The sequence below is a fragment of the Cervus canadensis genome, chromosome 8 (genome assembly GCF_019320065.1).
Source record: "Cervus canadensis isolate Bull #8, Minnesota chromosome 8, ASM1932006v1, whole genome shotgun sequence".
NCBI classification, from domain to species: Eukaryota; Metazoa; Chordata; class Mammalia; order Artiodactyla; family Cervidae; genus Cervus; species Cervus canadensis.
The window spans coordinates 56,882,021-56,898,888 of record NC_057393.1 but is presented as its reverse complement, the minus strand read 5'-3'; the positions used below and the strand labels follow the sequence as shown (position 1 = coordinate 56,898,888).

Here is a 16,868-nt window from a genome sequence, read left to right as displayed (position 1 = left end):
AGCTCAAGAACACCTGAGGTTTCCCTGGATTGGGTAGCACCCCAGGTTGCTGGTTTTTCCCTCTGTTTTCAAGCCTTCCTTTGCTGCATAAAGGCAATCTCCCTGCTGGAACTACTCAGAACACTAGAACCACCTCCCCTGTCTTTCTCGGAAAACAAAGGTTAAACCCTGAGCCATGTGAAATGCCAGCACAAGTGGCTAAGACTCCAGGATAGTTTTTGCCAGCAAGCTAGAGCCAAAGTGTTCCCCGGGCGCCACAGTAGGGCTCCAGATGCCGTTCTCAGGCTGGATACTGGCCCAAAGTTGCCTGGTCTTTCACCTTTTCCTTTTATATAAACACCTCTCTCATTATAAATGTTAGCTCAGAGGTTGTAAAACTCGGGCCAGGCCAAACAATGCTTGTCCGGAGGCTGAATCCTCACGTTCAGGTTCAAGCTAAACAAAACATCTACACTTAACGAAATCCAGGCTTAGCTTTTCAAATACCACATACACCTGAACACTCAAAATAATTCTAAAAATCTTGCTATGTTCTCCGAAATCACTTGCAGTTTCATCTTCTGCTGCTGGACTTTCAAAGACATCAACGTCTTTGTTAGATTCAACTGCAAGCCGCCATGCAGAAAGTTGTCTCCCCACTGCCCCTAGCCCAGGCCTCCCTGAAGCAGATGGTGGGGCCGGCAGGCGGGAGTGATGTGCACGCGGCAGGGAAGCCAAGATGTGGTGCAAAGTGTGTCTGCATGCCAGCTCCCATCCGTTTAGAAAGCCAGGCCACACCAGGCCAGGCCAGGCAGAGCAGTCCCCATGAAAGGCAACCTGCGCACCTGTTGCCAGGCAACCATGAGCCTGGCTGGAGTATTCAGCACTGCTTTGAAACCCAGTGACCCCAGCATTCCTCAGCACAGGGAAGAAGCTCAACTCCCCCCGGGCCATTGAATCCAGAAAATTAATGTTCATCCTCTATATTTCCAGGGCAACTACAAATCCCTATTTTACAGTTCTGGGGAGAAAACCAGGTACTTCTACTCATGTTTTTATCCAGCCAGTAATAATATCTTGCTTGGGGAGAAATACCTGAGCTATAGCCCGGAGGGATTTTAACTTACTCCAGCATCTCACCAAGAGGCCTGACAATGCTTTTTTTGTGGTGCAGGCATGCAGCCTGGCTGAGCTGAGTCCCAGGAGGACAGATATCCGTCCTCAAGCGCTGCCGCTGCTCTCCCATGCAGAAACAAAAGGGCAAAGGCCTGGGATCAGACGCCAGCAAGTTTCAACTGTACCGCTGACCTCGTCAACACTGTGGCTGGACTAAAAAAGCAAAACCCACAGATGCTGCTGCCGCCGAAATCACAGGGAAAGAGCGCCTTGGACACAGCTGCTCTGAGGCAGGATGTACACTGAGAATTCCAGTCCTGCTTTTCTGTAGAAACCGAGTTCTCTGTGTGGAGAAGACAGTGCACCATGGGTTATAGATTTTGTTAGAGTTAGACTGAGAGTAACCCTGGTATTCCGTAGCTACACATGAACTAAAAAGTAATCATTAATTATACAAAATGTTTTAGAGATTCGGATTGTGCAGCAAGGTGTGTGTGTACAGACTTTTAAATGCTACAGTCTCTCCAAATATATAAAGTCTTGGGTTTGGGGCCATAGTATTTTCACAGTCCTCAGATCACTTGCACCAAAAACACCTCAAGCCCTGATGAAGTGCAAATTCTTTGATCTCTTCCTAAATGTGATAATCAGATTCTTGGCAGGGGTGGGAGTGGGGGGCAACCCAAAGTCTGGGTTACTAACAACAGCCCCCAAGATATCCTTATGCATCTGATGATACACAGGGCTCCTACTGTCACCTCTGCCAGTGACCTATCTTAGAGAGCCCCCAGGGTAACTCCAGACGTCCCCCCTTCCCAGTGCCTGGGTTACAGGCAGCCTCAGAATATGGGCACATCAATTCCTTTTTCTACTGCTTCACTCTGTGAGGATGAAAGTCACACGCTCTTTGCTAACAAATAGGCATTCACTGAATGAAAGGCTAAAGGAGGGAACTGCGGATTATTTTACTTGGAGAAGATCATTAAATACAGAAAAAGCCATCTACAAAATGTGCAGAAGAAAAGGCAGGGAATACAAAGAATCACTGTTACAGTAAAGTGCAACCTGAGAAATGCAATATTTATGACTTCAAAATGAAACAATCCTAATGGCCTACCTGAGTGACACTTTATGACTTGCAAACCAGGTTCATAATTATGGTTACATTTTTCTTAGGGAGACAGTTCCTCAAGTCACTGTTATTAACTAGCTATTGGAAGAGGTAGGTTTGAATCCAAATGCACTCTCCCATAAGCTTGTTCTCATATCCACTGAATTAACAAAAGGTGATGGTGAAGCCCCAAGGAACACAGGTCTCCTTAGATCCTTTTCGCAAGGTTCATACATCATCAAAAAATGCAATGCCTTCACAAGATGTAATCCTTCACAATTTCCTGATCACACCTTAACATTAATCTGTGTGTTTTTTTTTTTTTAACTCATCAAAGGTTCTGCCTGAGAACTCACAAAGTACATTCTTTCAATGCTTATGGTCATACTCTTCAACCACTATACAATAATTTCTGTGAGTTGTCCATACTCTAAGGCCATATACTTTCTCAACCTTGGCACTCTTGAATTTTGGGGCCAGATAATTCTTTGCTGTCAGGGCTGACCTGTGCATTGTAAGACCCAATAGATTCCAGTAGCACCAAAATGTTATTGTGGCAACCAAAACTGTACCCAGACATTGGAAAATGTCCCCTAGAGGGACAAAATTACCTCCTGTTGAGAAACACTGCTCTAAAGCTCCAGTCTGAGTATAGAAAACCTAGGTTTCTGGGGGTAACGCCCCCAGAGACTCTGATTCCATAAGCATGGGTGGCACAGAACACAGTGCATTTGTAACAGCCTCCCTCCCAGGTGTGCTGATGCTGATGTGATGTTGATGCTGCTGGTCTGGAACCAGTTTTGGGAGACATCTCTCTAGGGCCATGGCTGCAGACTGGCATCTTACAAAGAACTTCTAACAAGTTCCAACTTAATCAGAATCTTTAGAGATGTGGTTCAGGCAACGGTGTTTTTAAAGCTCCCAGGTGACTCTAACATGGGTTGAAAATCACTGGCTTAAGGTTTACAAATGTTTCCAGAATCCCAAACTCTTAAGAAACCTGAGATAAAATTAGTCACAGTAGATGTAATTTGCCTTTTTATATCACTTACAGGTCCCTCCTTAATATCACTTAGGAGTAGGAATCTTGAAGAAAAACAACCACCACCAAATTATGCAGATTGGAGCTTTCAACTCTGTTCTTTCAAAATCTGTGGACTGACACCTCCAGGGATTCCCATCCTACTCCTGACTATGTTTAAAGCAAGAAAACCATTTGATGTTAGGAAAAAACTAAGAAGTCAGGGTCCTTTCTTCTTATTCTATTCATTTCCTATTATCTAAAAGTGAGGCTGCATCTTATAATAAAGAAATAAGTAAGAATTACCTTCAAAAAATGCCCAGGTCTCTTTCTTTTTCTCAAAGGATGAATCTTCAGAAGATTTGAGGGAAATCACTGTAAGACAAAAAAAAAAAAAAACGAAATTGCATAGCATGAAGTGAAGTAGTTTATGAACCTGGCCCATCTCAGTCCAAAAGATTATATCATATGGGGTACATGGCACTTACATTTATAAAGTAATTTTCACATTTGCAAAAACCACATTTAATTGTCACAACTCACATGCCAGGGGAAGGTGCAACGACTTACATATAATAAGTAAGAGACCAGAGAAGGGAATTAAGTTTTTGGTACTCAGTTCGGTAGAAGACCTACTCACCCCATGTATATTTTTTTTTCACCCCATATATTAATACTTACTACATCTTCCCAAAATGTAGTGCACTTGCTGAGTATCTCTAGAGAAGCCTGAGGTCTTCTGATGACTCAGGTCGGCACTCTGAGCACCGTTCTCCATGTAAGACAGTCACACAGCAGCATGCGTCTGATTTTGAGATTATTTTGTCTGCTTTCAGTCAGCAGCAGTTAAGCACTGAATTCACTGTGCCTGCTTTCAATCATCAGGAAACACAATGGAGTTACAGGGCTTCCCTGGTGGCTCAGACAGTAAAGAATCTGCCTGCAATGTAGGAGACCTGGGTTGGATCCCTGTGTCGAGGGGATGCCCTGGAGAAGGGAATGGCTACCCACTCCAGTATTCTTGCCTGGAGAATTCCACGGACAGAGGAGCCTGGCAAGCTATAGTCCATGTGGTTGCAAAGAATTGGACATGACTGGGCAACTAACACTTTCAATACTTTTTCAAACCTTGAATGTAATACTAAAGAGTCTAGAACCATGGAACGTTTCCATGTAGAGGGGTAATCTAAAAATTAACCTAATGGAAAAATGTAAATGTCAGGGGATGAGAGCACTGTGTTAGGACTTTCTGAGACGAGGGAAATGTTCAGTGCCTGCACCACACCCACAGCTGCCACTGCACGTTCGTTGACCATGTGAAACGCGTGAGGTGTCTGCATGGGACTAAGGAGCTGAATTTGTAACTGTACCTCAATTTAATTAACTTAAGTTTAAACGGTTACATGTGGTCATTGGTTACTGCATTGAAGAGTTCTAGAGAAGAGAATCTAGGACCCAAATAAAAAGACAAAGGTGGTTGGAATAAAAATTGAATTAATATGAAAGGAAAGGAATATGGCAAGGATAGTCTAAAATTTTAACTCTATTTATTGCTCCTCCCTCAAACTTTTATATTATTATTGCCGTGGGTTCCAAATCTGAATTTTCCATCTTTATTTTTCTCCAGGTCTTGGTACTTCCTATTGATCTACCACACAGATCACTAATCTTCTCTTCACCTGTGTCTAAGCTGCTCTTAAACCCATCTACTAAGCTTAACATTTCATTTATGTTTTTTTTTTTTTTTTCAGTTATAGGTCATTCACTTAATTCTTTTTTTGATAAAGCCTATGCTCTTTGATGAATTTCTCCAGCATGTCACATAATTTTTCAACCATATTAATCATATTATTTTACGTTCATGCCTGATAGCTTTCACATCTGCATCACCTGTAAGCTTATTCCTATTGTCTGTTTTTCTTTAAGATTGTTTAAATTTTTACTTATTTACATATTTATTTTTTTAATTTTTTAACTGAAGGATAATTGCTTTACAGAGTTTTGTTGTCTTCTGTCATACATCAACAAGAATCAGCCATAGGTACACTCATGTCCCCTCCCTCTCGAATTTCCCTAGCATCTCCCTCCCCCTCCCGCCCTTCAGCCTATCACAGAGCCCCTGTTTGAGTTCCCTGAGTCATACAGCAAATTCCCATTGGCTATCTATTTTACATTGTAAATTTCCACATTACTCTCTCCATAACCCCTCCATGTCCATAGGTCTGTTCTCTATGTCTGTTTCTCCATTGCTGCCCTGAAAATAAATTCATCAGAGCCATCTTTTTAGATTTCATATATATATGTGTCAGTACACCATATTTATTATTTCTCTTTCTGACGTACTTCACTCTCTATTGTAGGCTCTAGGTTCATCCACTTCATTAGAACTGATTTAAATGTGTTCCTTTTTATGCCTGAGTAGTATTTCATTGTATATATGTACCACAGTTTCTTTACCCATTCATCTGTCAATGGACATCTAGGTTGCTTCCATGTTCTAGCTATTGTAAACAGCGCTGCAATGAGCATCAGGGTACATGTGTCTTTTTCAATTTTGGTTTCCTCAGGGTATATGCCTAGGAGTGGGATTACTGGGTCATATGGTAGTTTTATTCCTAGCTTTTTAAGGAATCTCCATACCATCTTCCATAGTGACTGTATTAGTTTACATTCCCACCAGCAATGCAAGAGTGTTCCCTATTATCTGTTTTTGATTTTGATCTTGTCCCTTGATGTGACTGATAATTTTTTAACTCAAAAGCTAGATATTGTATATGGAAAGTCATGGAGACTCTAGATGAAACTTTATTTTCCTCATAGGAAATTAAGAGTAGGAGGATGCTCACCTAATCCAGTGAGAGTATGAACTGTAGAGAAGCTGAGTTTCAGTTTTTATAGGATATGGTCTATTTCTGGTTTGCCTTACTTCAAGGATCCCCAATAGAAAGCCTCAAGTAATTATCATAGACCTTCCAATTTTCATCTCACAGTTAAAACTGCCAAAAGCTGTTTGCCTCATAAACAACCTGATCGTCAATTTCAGAATAACTTTTCTAAACAAGCACTGCATAGTTCCGTTCAGTCGCTCAGTCATGTCCGACTCTTTGGAACCCCATGGACTGCTGCCCGCCAGGCCTCCCTGTCCATCACGAACTCCCAGAGCTTACTCAAACTCATGTCCATCAAGTCGGTGATGCCAACCAACTATCTCATCTCTGTCGTCCCCATCTCCTCCTGCCTTCAATCTTTCCCAGCATCGGGGTCTTTTCCAATGAATCAGTTCTTTGCGTCAGGTGGCCAAAGTATTGGAGCTTCAGCTTCAGAATCAGTTCTTCCAATGAATATTCAGGACTGATTTCCTTGAGGATGGACTGGTTGGACCCCCTTGCAGTCAAGCACTGCATAAGGACGGTTGAATTTCTTATAAATGACTCTGACACAATTAGGCTCCTTCACTGCTCTTCTCTGCAGTCAATCTATGTGTCCTTCAGAGAACAATTAGGAAAGCTGAAATACACAGGCACATATGTAATTGTGTAATTATGTCACGCAAATATAGCTATGAAATATAAATAAAAATAAATTTAGGAAAAAAATCCTAATAAATTTAGAAAACTGAAATGCAGACTACTTTTTCATCTTTTCTAATTGTTCTCAGAAGGAAGGTTTTGTCCTATGGGAAACAACTCCCCTCCCTGTAGATCCTAAATTCCTCAAAAACGAAAACCAAAAAGGTGATACCTCCATACCACCATCTTGGGGCACACTGCCTGGCAGCTGGTAGGCGTCCAGTAAATAAATGATCTACGTCTTTCTGATGGCCCCTGAAAGAAAGCAACCTGGACATCCAGGAATGAACTCTTAGTGGACATTTGGTCTTTCATGCATTACTAGATATGTCAGACAATTCGTCTAACATCCTTCCTGCTTAATTTGCCCCACCCACAGGCTGTATAATCTACTCACTGCCAGAGCAACTGATCAGATTGCCCCTTCAAGAATTTAAACAGAGTACATATGGTTGTTGTAGATCCTGGGCTTGAAAAAGTCTATGGACTCTGGGGTGGGCAGCCGTTTTGGAAAACAGGAAAGCAAATGGAGCAAGGGCAGAACCTACAGAAGGAAGGTAGAGGATAGAGAACTTGAACTTGATGGCATTCTGGGTACCAAGAGGCTGATGTGTCATTTTCTAACCTTGCATTCAATCAGCTCTATATCCTTAAACCATCCCCACCTCTCTCCTGAATTAGCTTGAAGGAGTTTTCATCTTTAACCAATTGAGCCTAGGCTAGGATAACCACAGAGTCTTAATAAAGACAATACCAAAAGGAAAATGGACCTCTGAGGACCTTAGATTTCAGGAGATTAGTGATGCCCATCATGGTCCAGAGCCTTACTACTCTATGTGTGGTCCACTGACCACCAGCATCAATGTTACCTGAGAAGTTGTCAGAACTACAGGATTGCAGGGGCCCCAACCCAGATCTACTGGATCAGAATCTGCTTTTAAACCCAAATTTCTCGAGTGAATCATATGCACTTTGAAGTGTGAGATGCACTGATGTGCACTGGGTTGAAATACTAAGTTGCCATTTGCTAGTTATGTGACCTTGGGCAAATCACTTAGCTTCCCCAGTTGTTATGCCTGAGTTTCCCCATTTGTTATACAGGGATGATAAGTTGAGGATGAGTGTGAAGCCAGAAGGGTTAATATATGGAAAGTACTCAGAACAGTGCCTGAGATCTAATAAGCCATTTTTATTCATAAGACAGCTCCATAAGAGCTTAGCTCCCTAGCTCCACAAGACAGCAACTTGGTCTCTTTTATTTCCTGCTCTAATTCCCACACCTAATTCTAGCATGGTCCTTTACAGTCAGCCCTGTGCCTCAGAGTGTGACTCTTCAGTTGTCCAAATGGTCCATAAGAAAGAGTTCCTTGCCCTTGTGGCTTAATGTCTGCAGTCCCTTTGCCTTATTTGGAATCAAAGGTAATAAATAAGGTCTCCCCAGTGGACCTGTAGAGATGGGTATTGAAAGAACCAACAAGCTGGGATTCAAAGCTAAAGGGCTCTAAGCAAGGAGTGTGTGGAGGTTCCTCATTTCTCTCTCCAGTGCGGCTATTTTATGGGAAAGTACAGCAACCTTGTTTGGCATATGAAGATCAGCAACACTGGTCATAATCTTATCTGTTCCTACAAAAAAGAAAATTTTTACATGAATTCTGCCAGAGCTTTTGAAATCTTCCCAAGGTCCAGCGTAGCTATCTTATTTCAGCTGCTAATCCTGTGCTATCTCAAAGTGAATGTGATACATTGTCCAGCCACACATATCTGAGTCCAGAGATTCAGGCCAATGCCCTGCTCGAGGTGGCCTCCGTCTTGCCCCATGCTCGGAGCTCAGCCTCTCAGCCAAGAGCTAATGTGGGGCTGGGCAGCGTGCCCTCCTAGAGAAGGTTCATTACTCTAGATGCTGGGAATGATGCCAGCCCTGCCTCCCAGGGAGCCTTGCCTCTTCTATCCTTCCTGCATCCTGAAGTCTTGTGAGGGAGGGTGGTACAAGGACCACCTCCTCCCACAGGGTATGGGGCCTGGAAAGAGGATAGTAAAACTGGTCAGGGAAGCAAAAGGAAGCCCAGTTTGGCCTCAGCACCAACCTACTCTTCTCAATACAGCTTTATCAGAAACAAAGTGGGCATTTTCAGTTCTGACTCCTGTGCCCATTTATCAGTGGGTCTGGGCCACAGTATAAAGAGAAAGCAACGAGCACTCAAAAGCTAAGTCATCAGCTGACCTCTTGATGGCTCTGTAACTTTCTGGGGACTCCAGCACTTGCTGGGCTGCCCTTCTGGTGAGGTGGTGGCCTGATAACAGGGACAGGCCATTCTGGGCTCCTCCCCGAGACAGCAGAATCAGATGAAATTTAAGAGGGGTGGGTTGTGAGAGCCACCACACCTTGGCCCTCTGGTTGAAAGTGGTCACAGGATCACACTGTCTGGAAGAACACAGCCCAGAGGTACCAAGACAAGATGATCCTATCAGCCGCGTGTCTGGAGGAAGCAGACTGGAGAGAAAGAATCTTAGTCAAGTATCCTGTGCTGGGCCCTGCGGGGAGACCGCCACGCAGAGAGGTGTGAAATCTGAGCCCCTTGATTTCTGACTCGGACAGAACATCCTGCAGACTCCCTTGGGTGGGGGGGGCGGATTTCACAGGCTGTGGCAGAGTGTGTCCCCCTGAGTTCACGCCAAGACCTGGTGACAAAGGCCTTCAACTGAGGGACTTCCTGGCCCCTTCCTGGTCTCCCGTTCACCGAGGATACACACACCTTTATCTGAGCCTCCTTTGAAGGACTGACCCACACTCCCACCCCCAACCCCGTCATTCATGGAGCAGATGACTCAGGATCGTTAGAGGCCCTGGGAAAGCCCCCTTTCTCCCAACATTCTTTCCCACCTGCTTACCTGTGCCTCCAACTCCTTTCACAAAGAATCCTATGATTAAAGGAGCTTAAATAACAACCAGGGGCTACATCCAAAGTGAGGAGCACATTTCTGACCCAGAACACCTTCTGGGAGGCAGGAGTTGGTAGAGAGAAGTGAGGGGAGGGCACACACAGGGCAGTGAGGGGGCCGGGGAGCAGCAGCCCAGATGCAGGAAGGACTGGCCCCAAATTTGTGAGACATGCCTTTACCTTCCTGTTTCTACTGCCTTCACTGAGCGCCCGAAAATCAAGGTTTTTAAAATGTTAGTGTACAGGAGAATTAACTAGGCTTCTTGGGGCCTCTTGAGGATTCCCAGGCATGACCCCTGAACTTCTGGTTCAAGTAATTTGGGGGGAGGACCTGGGAATCTGTATGATTAAGGAGCACAAAGTTGTGGAAATTCTGAGGCTCGAGGTCCCAGGAAGCCTCATGGAGAAGCCCTGCCTCACATACTCCTAGGACAGAGAGAGATGAGTTCCCAGAGACATGGGAGAGGCGATTCAGGTCATGAGGAGCCAGACCCTAGGCCTCAGTCTCCCGCCTAGTCCAGGTTAAGGTCCAAAATTCAAAACTCAACCAATGCTCTTTAATTTAATCCAGGGAAAACAAGAGTAACAGCACGATCTAAAGAATAAGACTATCACACAAGTGTTGTTTACAAAGGACTCCAAAAGAGCCCTTTAATAACATGTCTCAGTGCAGGGAAATATAAGGTGAAGAACACAGCTTTCAAGGAAGTTATTTTCAAAAGAGCAGACCATCTATAAAGGATGATGTGTCTCCCCAAAAGGCAGACTCAAACTTGGAAGCTGGAGAGAATTTGAGTCAGAGAGGCCTTCCTCTAGTGATTACCTAATATTTCATACCCTCTCTCCCTGCTGAATGCATTGCCATATAATGCATCACTACACTTTTCTCATTGGTCTGGTTCATTATCCCCTCCTCCAGCTGAAGAAAAGTTCTGTGCAGGCTCGAACTGCATCTGTTTTCACGTCCCAGAATCCTTCTTAGTCCATAACAAGTCACAGTTACTTTGAACAAATGAAAGAATGGGATGACTATGATGCTGTATTGGGGGGTCAAAGTATCCCAGAGAAAGCTTGGTCCTGGGACCAACTTACATTGTAGAAGGCTGAGAAGAGAGCCCAGGGCAGGGAGCCCAGGCCTACCCAGCACCTTGCTTCCCATGGAAGATCCACATCAGAAGCAAGGGGATAGCACCAGCTCACCAGGCCTTTGGAGCTGACTTCTCTGGAGGGCTCTAACCTTGGAGCTGCTGGTTCTGGGTCTGTCTCGATCACTTTATGGCCAGAAAGTTCTTAGTTTCTTATAGGATGGAGGCAGGAAGCCCGCAGACCTTAAGCAGGCAACATTCTGCATAAAGTGACAGGAGAGAAAAATCTGCAAGGACCAGAGATAGCTGTGTTCTTCCCCTTGTATTTCTGCACACAGAGACATGTTATTTTTTTTCTTTTTTTTGAGACATGTTATTAAGGGGCTCTTTTGGAGTTCTTTGTAAACAACACTTGTGTGATATGTTTATTCTTTAGGTCTTGCTGTTACTTTTGTTTTCCCTGGATTAAACTGAAGAGCATAGGTTGAGTTCTGAGTTCTAGTGATACGAAATATGCACAAGACTCTTAAATAAAATAAAGAGGAGTCAACACTTTTGCTCAAATTCAAAAATTAATATAGTCATTTCACTGACCTTTCTTATTCAATGATGAGATGGTTTCCCAAGGAAAAAAGTAAATGTAGCTGTGTCCTCACTATTTATAACTGACTCGGTGTTCTCAAGAAAGGCAACTAAAACCCAAAGAGACACAGAGACCACCTCTGTTTCTGCTCTCTGAAGTTTGCCTATTGCTTCCTTCCTCCCTTGACCCTCCAAGCCTCAGGCTGAAGGCGGTCTCTCTTGGGGCTTGGACAAAGCCATATATGTGCATAGGACCTTTGGGTGACCTGCGCCGATGGAGCAGCTGATGAGAAACAGAAAAGCTCCAACTTTGTCTATTTTAAGCCACTCTTTCCTTTGCATTCTCTCTAAGATAAATTCTAGAAAATACAGCAAAAGAGCAAACAAAAACTTGTATTAAATAGACTTCCTATTGTGACAAGGCAGTGGGATAAGAACTATGCATTCTGAGATGGAATCAGCTACAGAATACAAAGGCATGTGTATTTAGAAAATATTAAAACTTAAGGTTGGTAAGTTTTACCAAGCCCTCTCCAGACACAACCCTGGGATAGATCTATATATTATCTTCTTTTTAAAAAAAAAGTATTCATTTTTGACCGTGGTGGATCTTTGTTGCTGCGTGGGGGCTTTCTCTAGTGGTAGAGTCTGGGCTTCTCACTGCAGTGGCTTCTCTGGTTGTAGGGCACAGGCCTAAGGCACATAGGCTCATATTATTAGTTGTGGTGCAGGGGCTTAGTTTCCCCCTCACTCAGCATGTGGATCTTCCCGGAGGAGGGACTAAACCCATGTCGCCTGAACTGGCAGGCAGATTCTTAACCACTGGACCACCAGGAAGTCCCTGTATCTTATCTTCTTGCTACCACCTTCCACTCCTTGTTAGTATTAATTAAAATGGCATTTTATTCAAAACCATAAGTGACTTGGATCACTCATTCAGTCCTTCATCTACAAAATTCATTATATTATGCACTGTGGCAGGCATGTGGGTGCATCTAAGAATTTCACAAGGTACCTTGAGATAAGGTCCCTGACCAGGGCCATTGTGGCAACCTTTCCTCTTATCACTGTCCACCTCAGCCCTCACCAACCACAAACATGCATCCAACTCCATTCTGTTATTTGCAAATCCCTCTTCTCCCTCATCCATGCCTTTGCTCTGGCTGTTTCATCTCTTGACGTGGCATGGCCCGTAGTCACAGACCCTCCTCACCCTGTGGCCCCAGCGGAATGTCACATCCTCCAGGTGAATCTCTCCTGTTCCCCCAAGTATATAACCTTGTCTTTTCCTTACTCTCATGCAAGTGTCAGCCTCCTCTTTGGCCTTTTCAGACTTTTTATTAGCTATTTCAATAAAGTCTATCAAATATATACCCATATCGACATACCTCTTCTCCTCCAGATTGTGAGGTTGGGTCCCAGGACAGTGGGGATCAAACCTCCCCACAGGTACCTCTCTTTGGGTAAATCACAGAGATCACAGGCTCATAAACTGGGGCTTCACACATGCTACTGAGTTTGTTCCAATCTCTTGAATTCTTCCAAGACCATGGCAGTTAGAATGAGGATAGACACAATGAAGGACTGTTTGAAGTTGTGTTTAAATTACACTCTGGTTGTCAATTTGTTCCCTTTGAGTATCTGGACCTGTTGACACTTTAAACATCATGATGTGAGCTTGCTTAATTAAGCAGTAGCACTAAATGTTTAGTTAATCTCATTCCTAATTATCTGCTCCGTGTCTCTGGGGAAAAAGGAATTATTTAATTTCTTCCACTGAAACTTGAAATATCGGTTCCCTGTGGTGGTACTTTCAGATCCAATTATTAAATTTTCTCTCATTTTTCAGGGTTAAATAGATAAGAAATTATAATTTCATCTTTTCCCCTAAATACATTTAGGGTAAACACAGTTTTCCATTTTCTTTGTCCACTTGTAACATTTAAAGCTCACGTATATAATCTGAAGTCATGTAACAATATGGTTTGTTAAAACATGTTATTTGGGGTTAGACTGAAATACTGTTTAAATTGCAGGAGACAGCTCTTGCAAATTGCTTCCATTATTAGCATTTTCACCGTTAATGAAAACATCTCCATCTGAAAGGAAGGAGATTCAATTCTGCTTAGAATATCAGACTGCTTCTGAGTCTGTGGGTGGCAGAACCAGGCTGAAAAGCCATTGACGATAACTTGTACAAAGCCTGGAGAACAGGAACGGATGCTGTTCTACCCCTAAGAACAGAGGCCTAAATGAATGAGAGCATCACTCTGGAGAACCCTGGGGCCCACACTCCCCGGTGGGAAGGGCCCATGTGGGACCCTCACGCAGAGCCCCTGACTGGCCTGTCAACAACTATTAGGCACATGTGGTACCCAGGACTCTGCCAGAGCCCGTCGTTGACCAGGAGCCCCAGGGACCTTCAGGCTTCATCTTGGAAACTCTCCTAAGAAATTCCAGGCTTGGGAGCTGGTCTACCCACTCAGGGCTGTCCTTGTGATTAGAACTATCCAGGGTCTGCATGTCCTGAGAGGGAGCAGGCTGATCGGTGCACAAAGGAGGACAAATGTGGGAGGTCGTTGGGACATCAAACAGGATGGCAAAGGGCAAAGGCACAAAGGCAGAGACACCCCCAAAGCTTGGGGAGCATAGGCAGCAAAAGGAAGTCAAGGGATGATTAGAGAAAGCAGGCACAACGTACAACCAGCAAGCACCCGGATGCAGGGACGCGGGGCAGACAGGGTGAAGGGTGTGCGGAGAGGCTTAAGGAAGGCAGGGAGCTTCCTTTATAAACTGCACGCCTCAGGCACTACGAGTACCAGTCAGCGCTGAGTGCGCAGGACAAACGCAGCGTCAGATGCTGTAATACATTTGTGTGCACAGGGACACTGTAAAGTAAACTTCAGAAAGTATCACGATTTGTGAAAAAATTGATTACATGTAGTTAAAATTCATTGTTTTGCACCTAGAGGACAGACGGTGGCCCCTTAAAATAGCAAATCTTCACCTCGACTTGTAAGTGATCTTGGAATCTACCCCAAAGAGAACAGCTTGTCTCCATGCCTAGGGATATGTTATGCTCTGTGTTTAGAACAGAAATCCTTTTTTAGGCTGTTGGACCCCAACTACTTAAAAAGCAAAATTATTATTTATTTCTTTTGGCCTAAAGGAACCAAGAGCATTTGGAAAACTCTGCATTCATCAATCTATGAAGCCTCCAACTCAGAAAACCCTGAACCTCCCAACCATCAATAAGGCTCCCCTTAAAAGACCCTGCTGAAAAGCTTCATCTCCCTGTTGGAAATTACCCCAAACCACTGCCCATGCCCCCTCTGTTCCCATCCTGACTTCCCTGTTCCATCAACTCCAGCCTCTCTCTGCCTGTTCAGTGCTGGGCACACGGCACTCCAGACTGGACCTCCCCACATCCTTGGTGTCGGCCAGGGCAGGACTGTGTAGTTCACGTCCTCCTGTCTCACCTGCAATAAGACCTGCCCCTGCATCTGACCTGCTCATGATGAATGAGTCCGAAGCTGTTTCCTAGAGATCTTTTTTTTTTCCCCCACCATCAAAATATTTATTGGAACCAAAGCATAGAGAACAGAGATGTTAGGAAGGCAAATCAAAGTGCAGATTGGAAGGTGGGGTAGAGCAAGATGTGGGGTGGAGGGGGCACTTCAAATGCCACAAGAGGGGTCCCTGTGGTCTGGGCTGGAGAGAGGCCCTTCACCCCACCCTGGCAGTGAAGATCCCCCACTCACCTCTCCCATCTCATATCCATCCTGGGGGGCAGCTGGGGCCCTGCAGTGACCCCATAGGGAGGGACCACCCCTTCGATCCACCCACGGCTATCAGTCAGTCTGTCTCCCTTCCTCATTTTCCCAATAAAGAGGACACAGGGCTTACCTGGCAGCCAGAATCAAGCCAATGCACCTCCTTCCTGCCTGGAACATCTCTGAATTTCCCAGTCGGTGGGACTGTCTGGGCTCTGTGAAGAAGCTGCTGCTCTCCTACTGAAAATACTTTGCCCTTTCCAGATAGCCATGGGGTTGGCCCAGAGGAGCCCATTCCAGACACCAAGCCAAGCTAGCTCCATCTGCTGCCCCAAATACTGGTTTTTCCCGGGGCTCCTCACCTTGGCCCCTGCCCCTTGGAAATCAACTCACCCCCTGGTGAGTTCACCTGCCTGACTCAGATTCAGTTCTCACAAGCCAGATCAGATGGGCCCTCCAGCTCCACATTTCTGCGTACTTACAGGCCATCAGTGTGGGACGGCCTGCACCCAGCTCACTCTCAATTTCCCTGCGGATGAGCTCCATCTCTTAAGCTCCCTTTGTCAGTCATGGGCACCACCCTGGGCACACTGAGTTACTCTCCTGGGTATCATCCCAAAGTTTTCTCCCGTGCTGCATCCAGTTATTAAAGACATCTTATTTGACCTCTAATGTCTCTCCATTCCTACTACCAAATCTGGCATCATTTAAAGCCTGTGCAATGGGCTTCCCTGGTGGCTCAGATGGTAAAGAATCTGCCTGCAATGCAGGAGACGAGGGTTCCATCCCTGGGTTAGGAAGATTCCCCGGATAAAGGAATGGCAACCCATTCCAGTATTTTGCCTGGAGAATTCCATGGACAGAGGAGCCTGGCAGGCTACAATACATAGGGTCTAAAAGAGTTGGACATGACTGAGCAACTAACACTTTCACAAAGCCCATGCAACCCCAAAAGATGGCCTCTTCACTCTGTAGCCTGGTCCCCCTAGAGGGGTCTGTCAAAAGACTTTATATGCTTCATGGACTTGCCAAGGACTAAAGAAAAGATTCTCCAAAAAATGCCTAATGATAAAATCACCTAGTTTGCTAAGTCAATTCATTTGTGTCCTACTCTTTGCGACTCTATGGACTGTAGACCTCCATGGAATTCTCCATGCCATGCCCTCCTGCAGGGGATCTTCTCGACCCAGGGACCAAACCTGCATCTCTTACATCTCCTGCATTGACAGGTGGGTTCTTTATCACTAGCACCACCTAACAAGCCCCGAAAATTACCTAGACTGGGTGTTAAATATTCAAATTCCAACCCAGGCTGAATAGACTAGAATCTCTAGGGTAGATACTTCAGAATCTGGCTTTGGTGTTGAGAACACTAGCTTACAAAATCAAGTGTAAATTCTTTGACATTCAGTACAGTCTCATCCGCCCAGCCCAGCCTGCTTCCCCTATGGTGGCAGTGGGTACTGCCACCTCCACCTCCCAGTTCAGACTCCAGCAGTCCTGATTCACTGCTGTGGGATGCCCTACCCACCAAGATGCCGCCTCATCTCATTCCCTGACCCACATAAACAGCCAATGTCAGCTCAAGCACTGCCCACTCCTCATCCTTAGGGGCCTCCTACGCTTTCACACAATGCTCCATGCACACTTTATCACTGCACCTGACACCATGACATCATATCTGCTTCTGTAT

At 44.8% G+C, this 16,868-nt stretch overlaps 1 protein-coding gene across 2 annotated transcripts in view; it reads right to left on the bottom strand.

Annotated features, from left to right (window-relative positions):
• VSTM4 (V-set and transmembrane domain containing 4) overlaps positions 1 to 16,868 on the bottom strand; it is a 78,540-nt gene that overhangs the window by 49,630 nt on the left and 12,042 nt on the right. For both annotated transcript variants that reach the window (XM_043476351.1, XM_043476352.1), the window contains exon 3: positions 3,534 to 3,602. In XM_043476351.1, the coding sequence (XP_043332286.1) occupies positions 3,534 to 3,602 (69 nt within the window). The remainder of the gene's footprint in view (positions 1 to 3,533; positions 3,603 to 16,868) is intronic.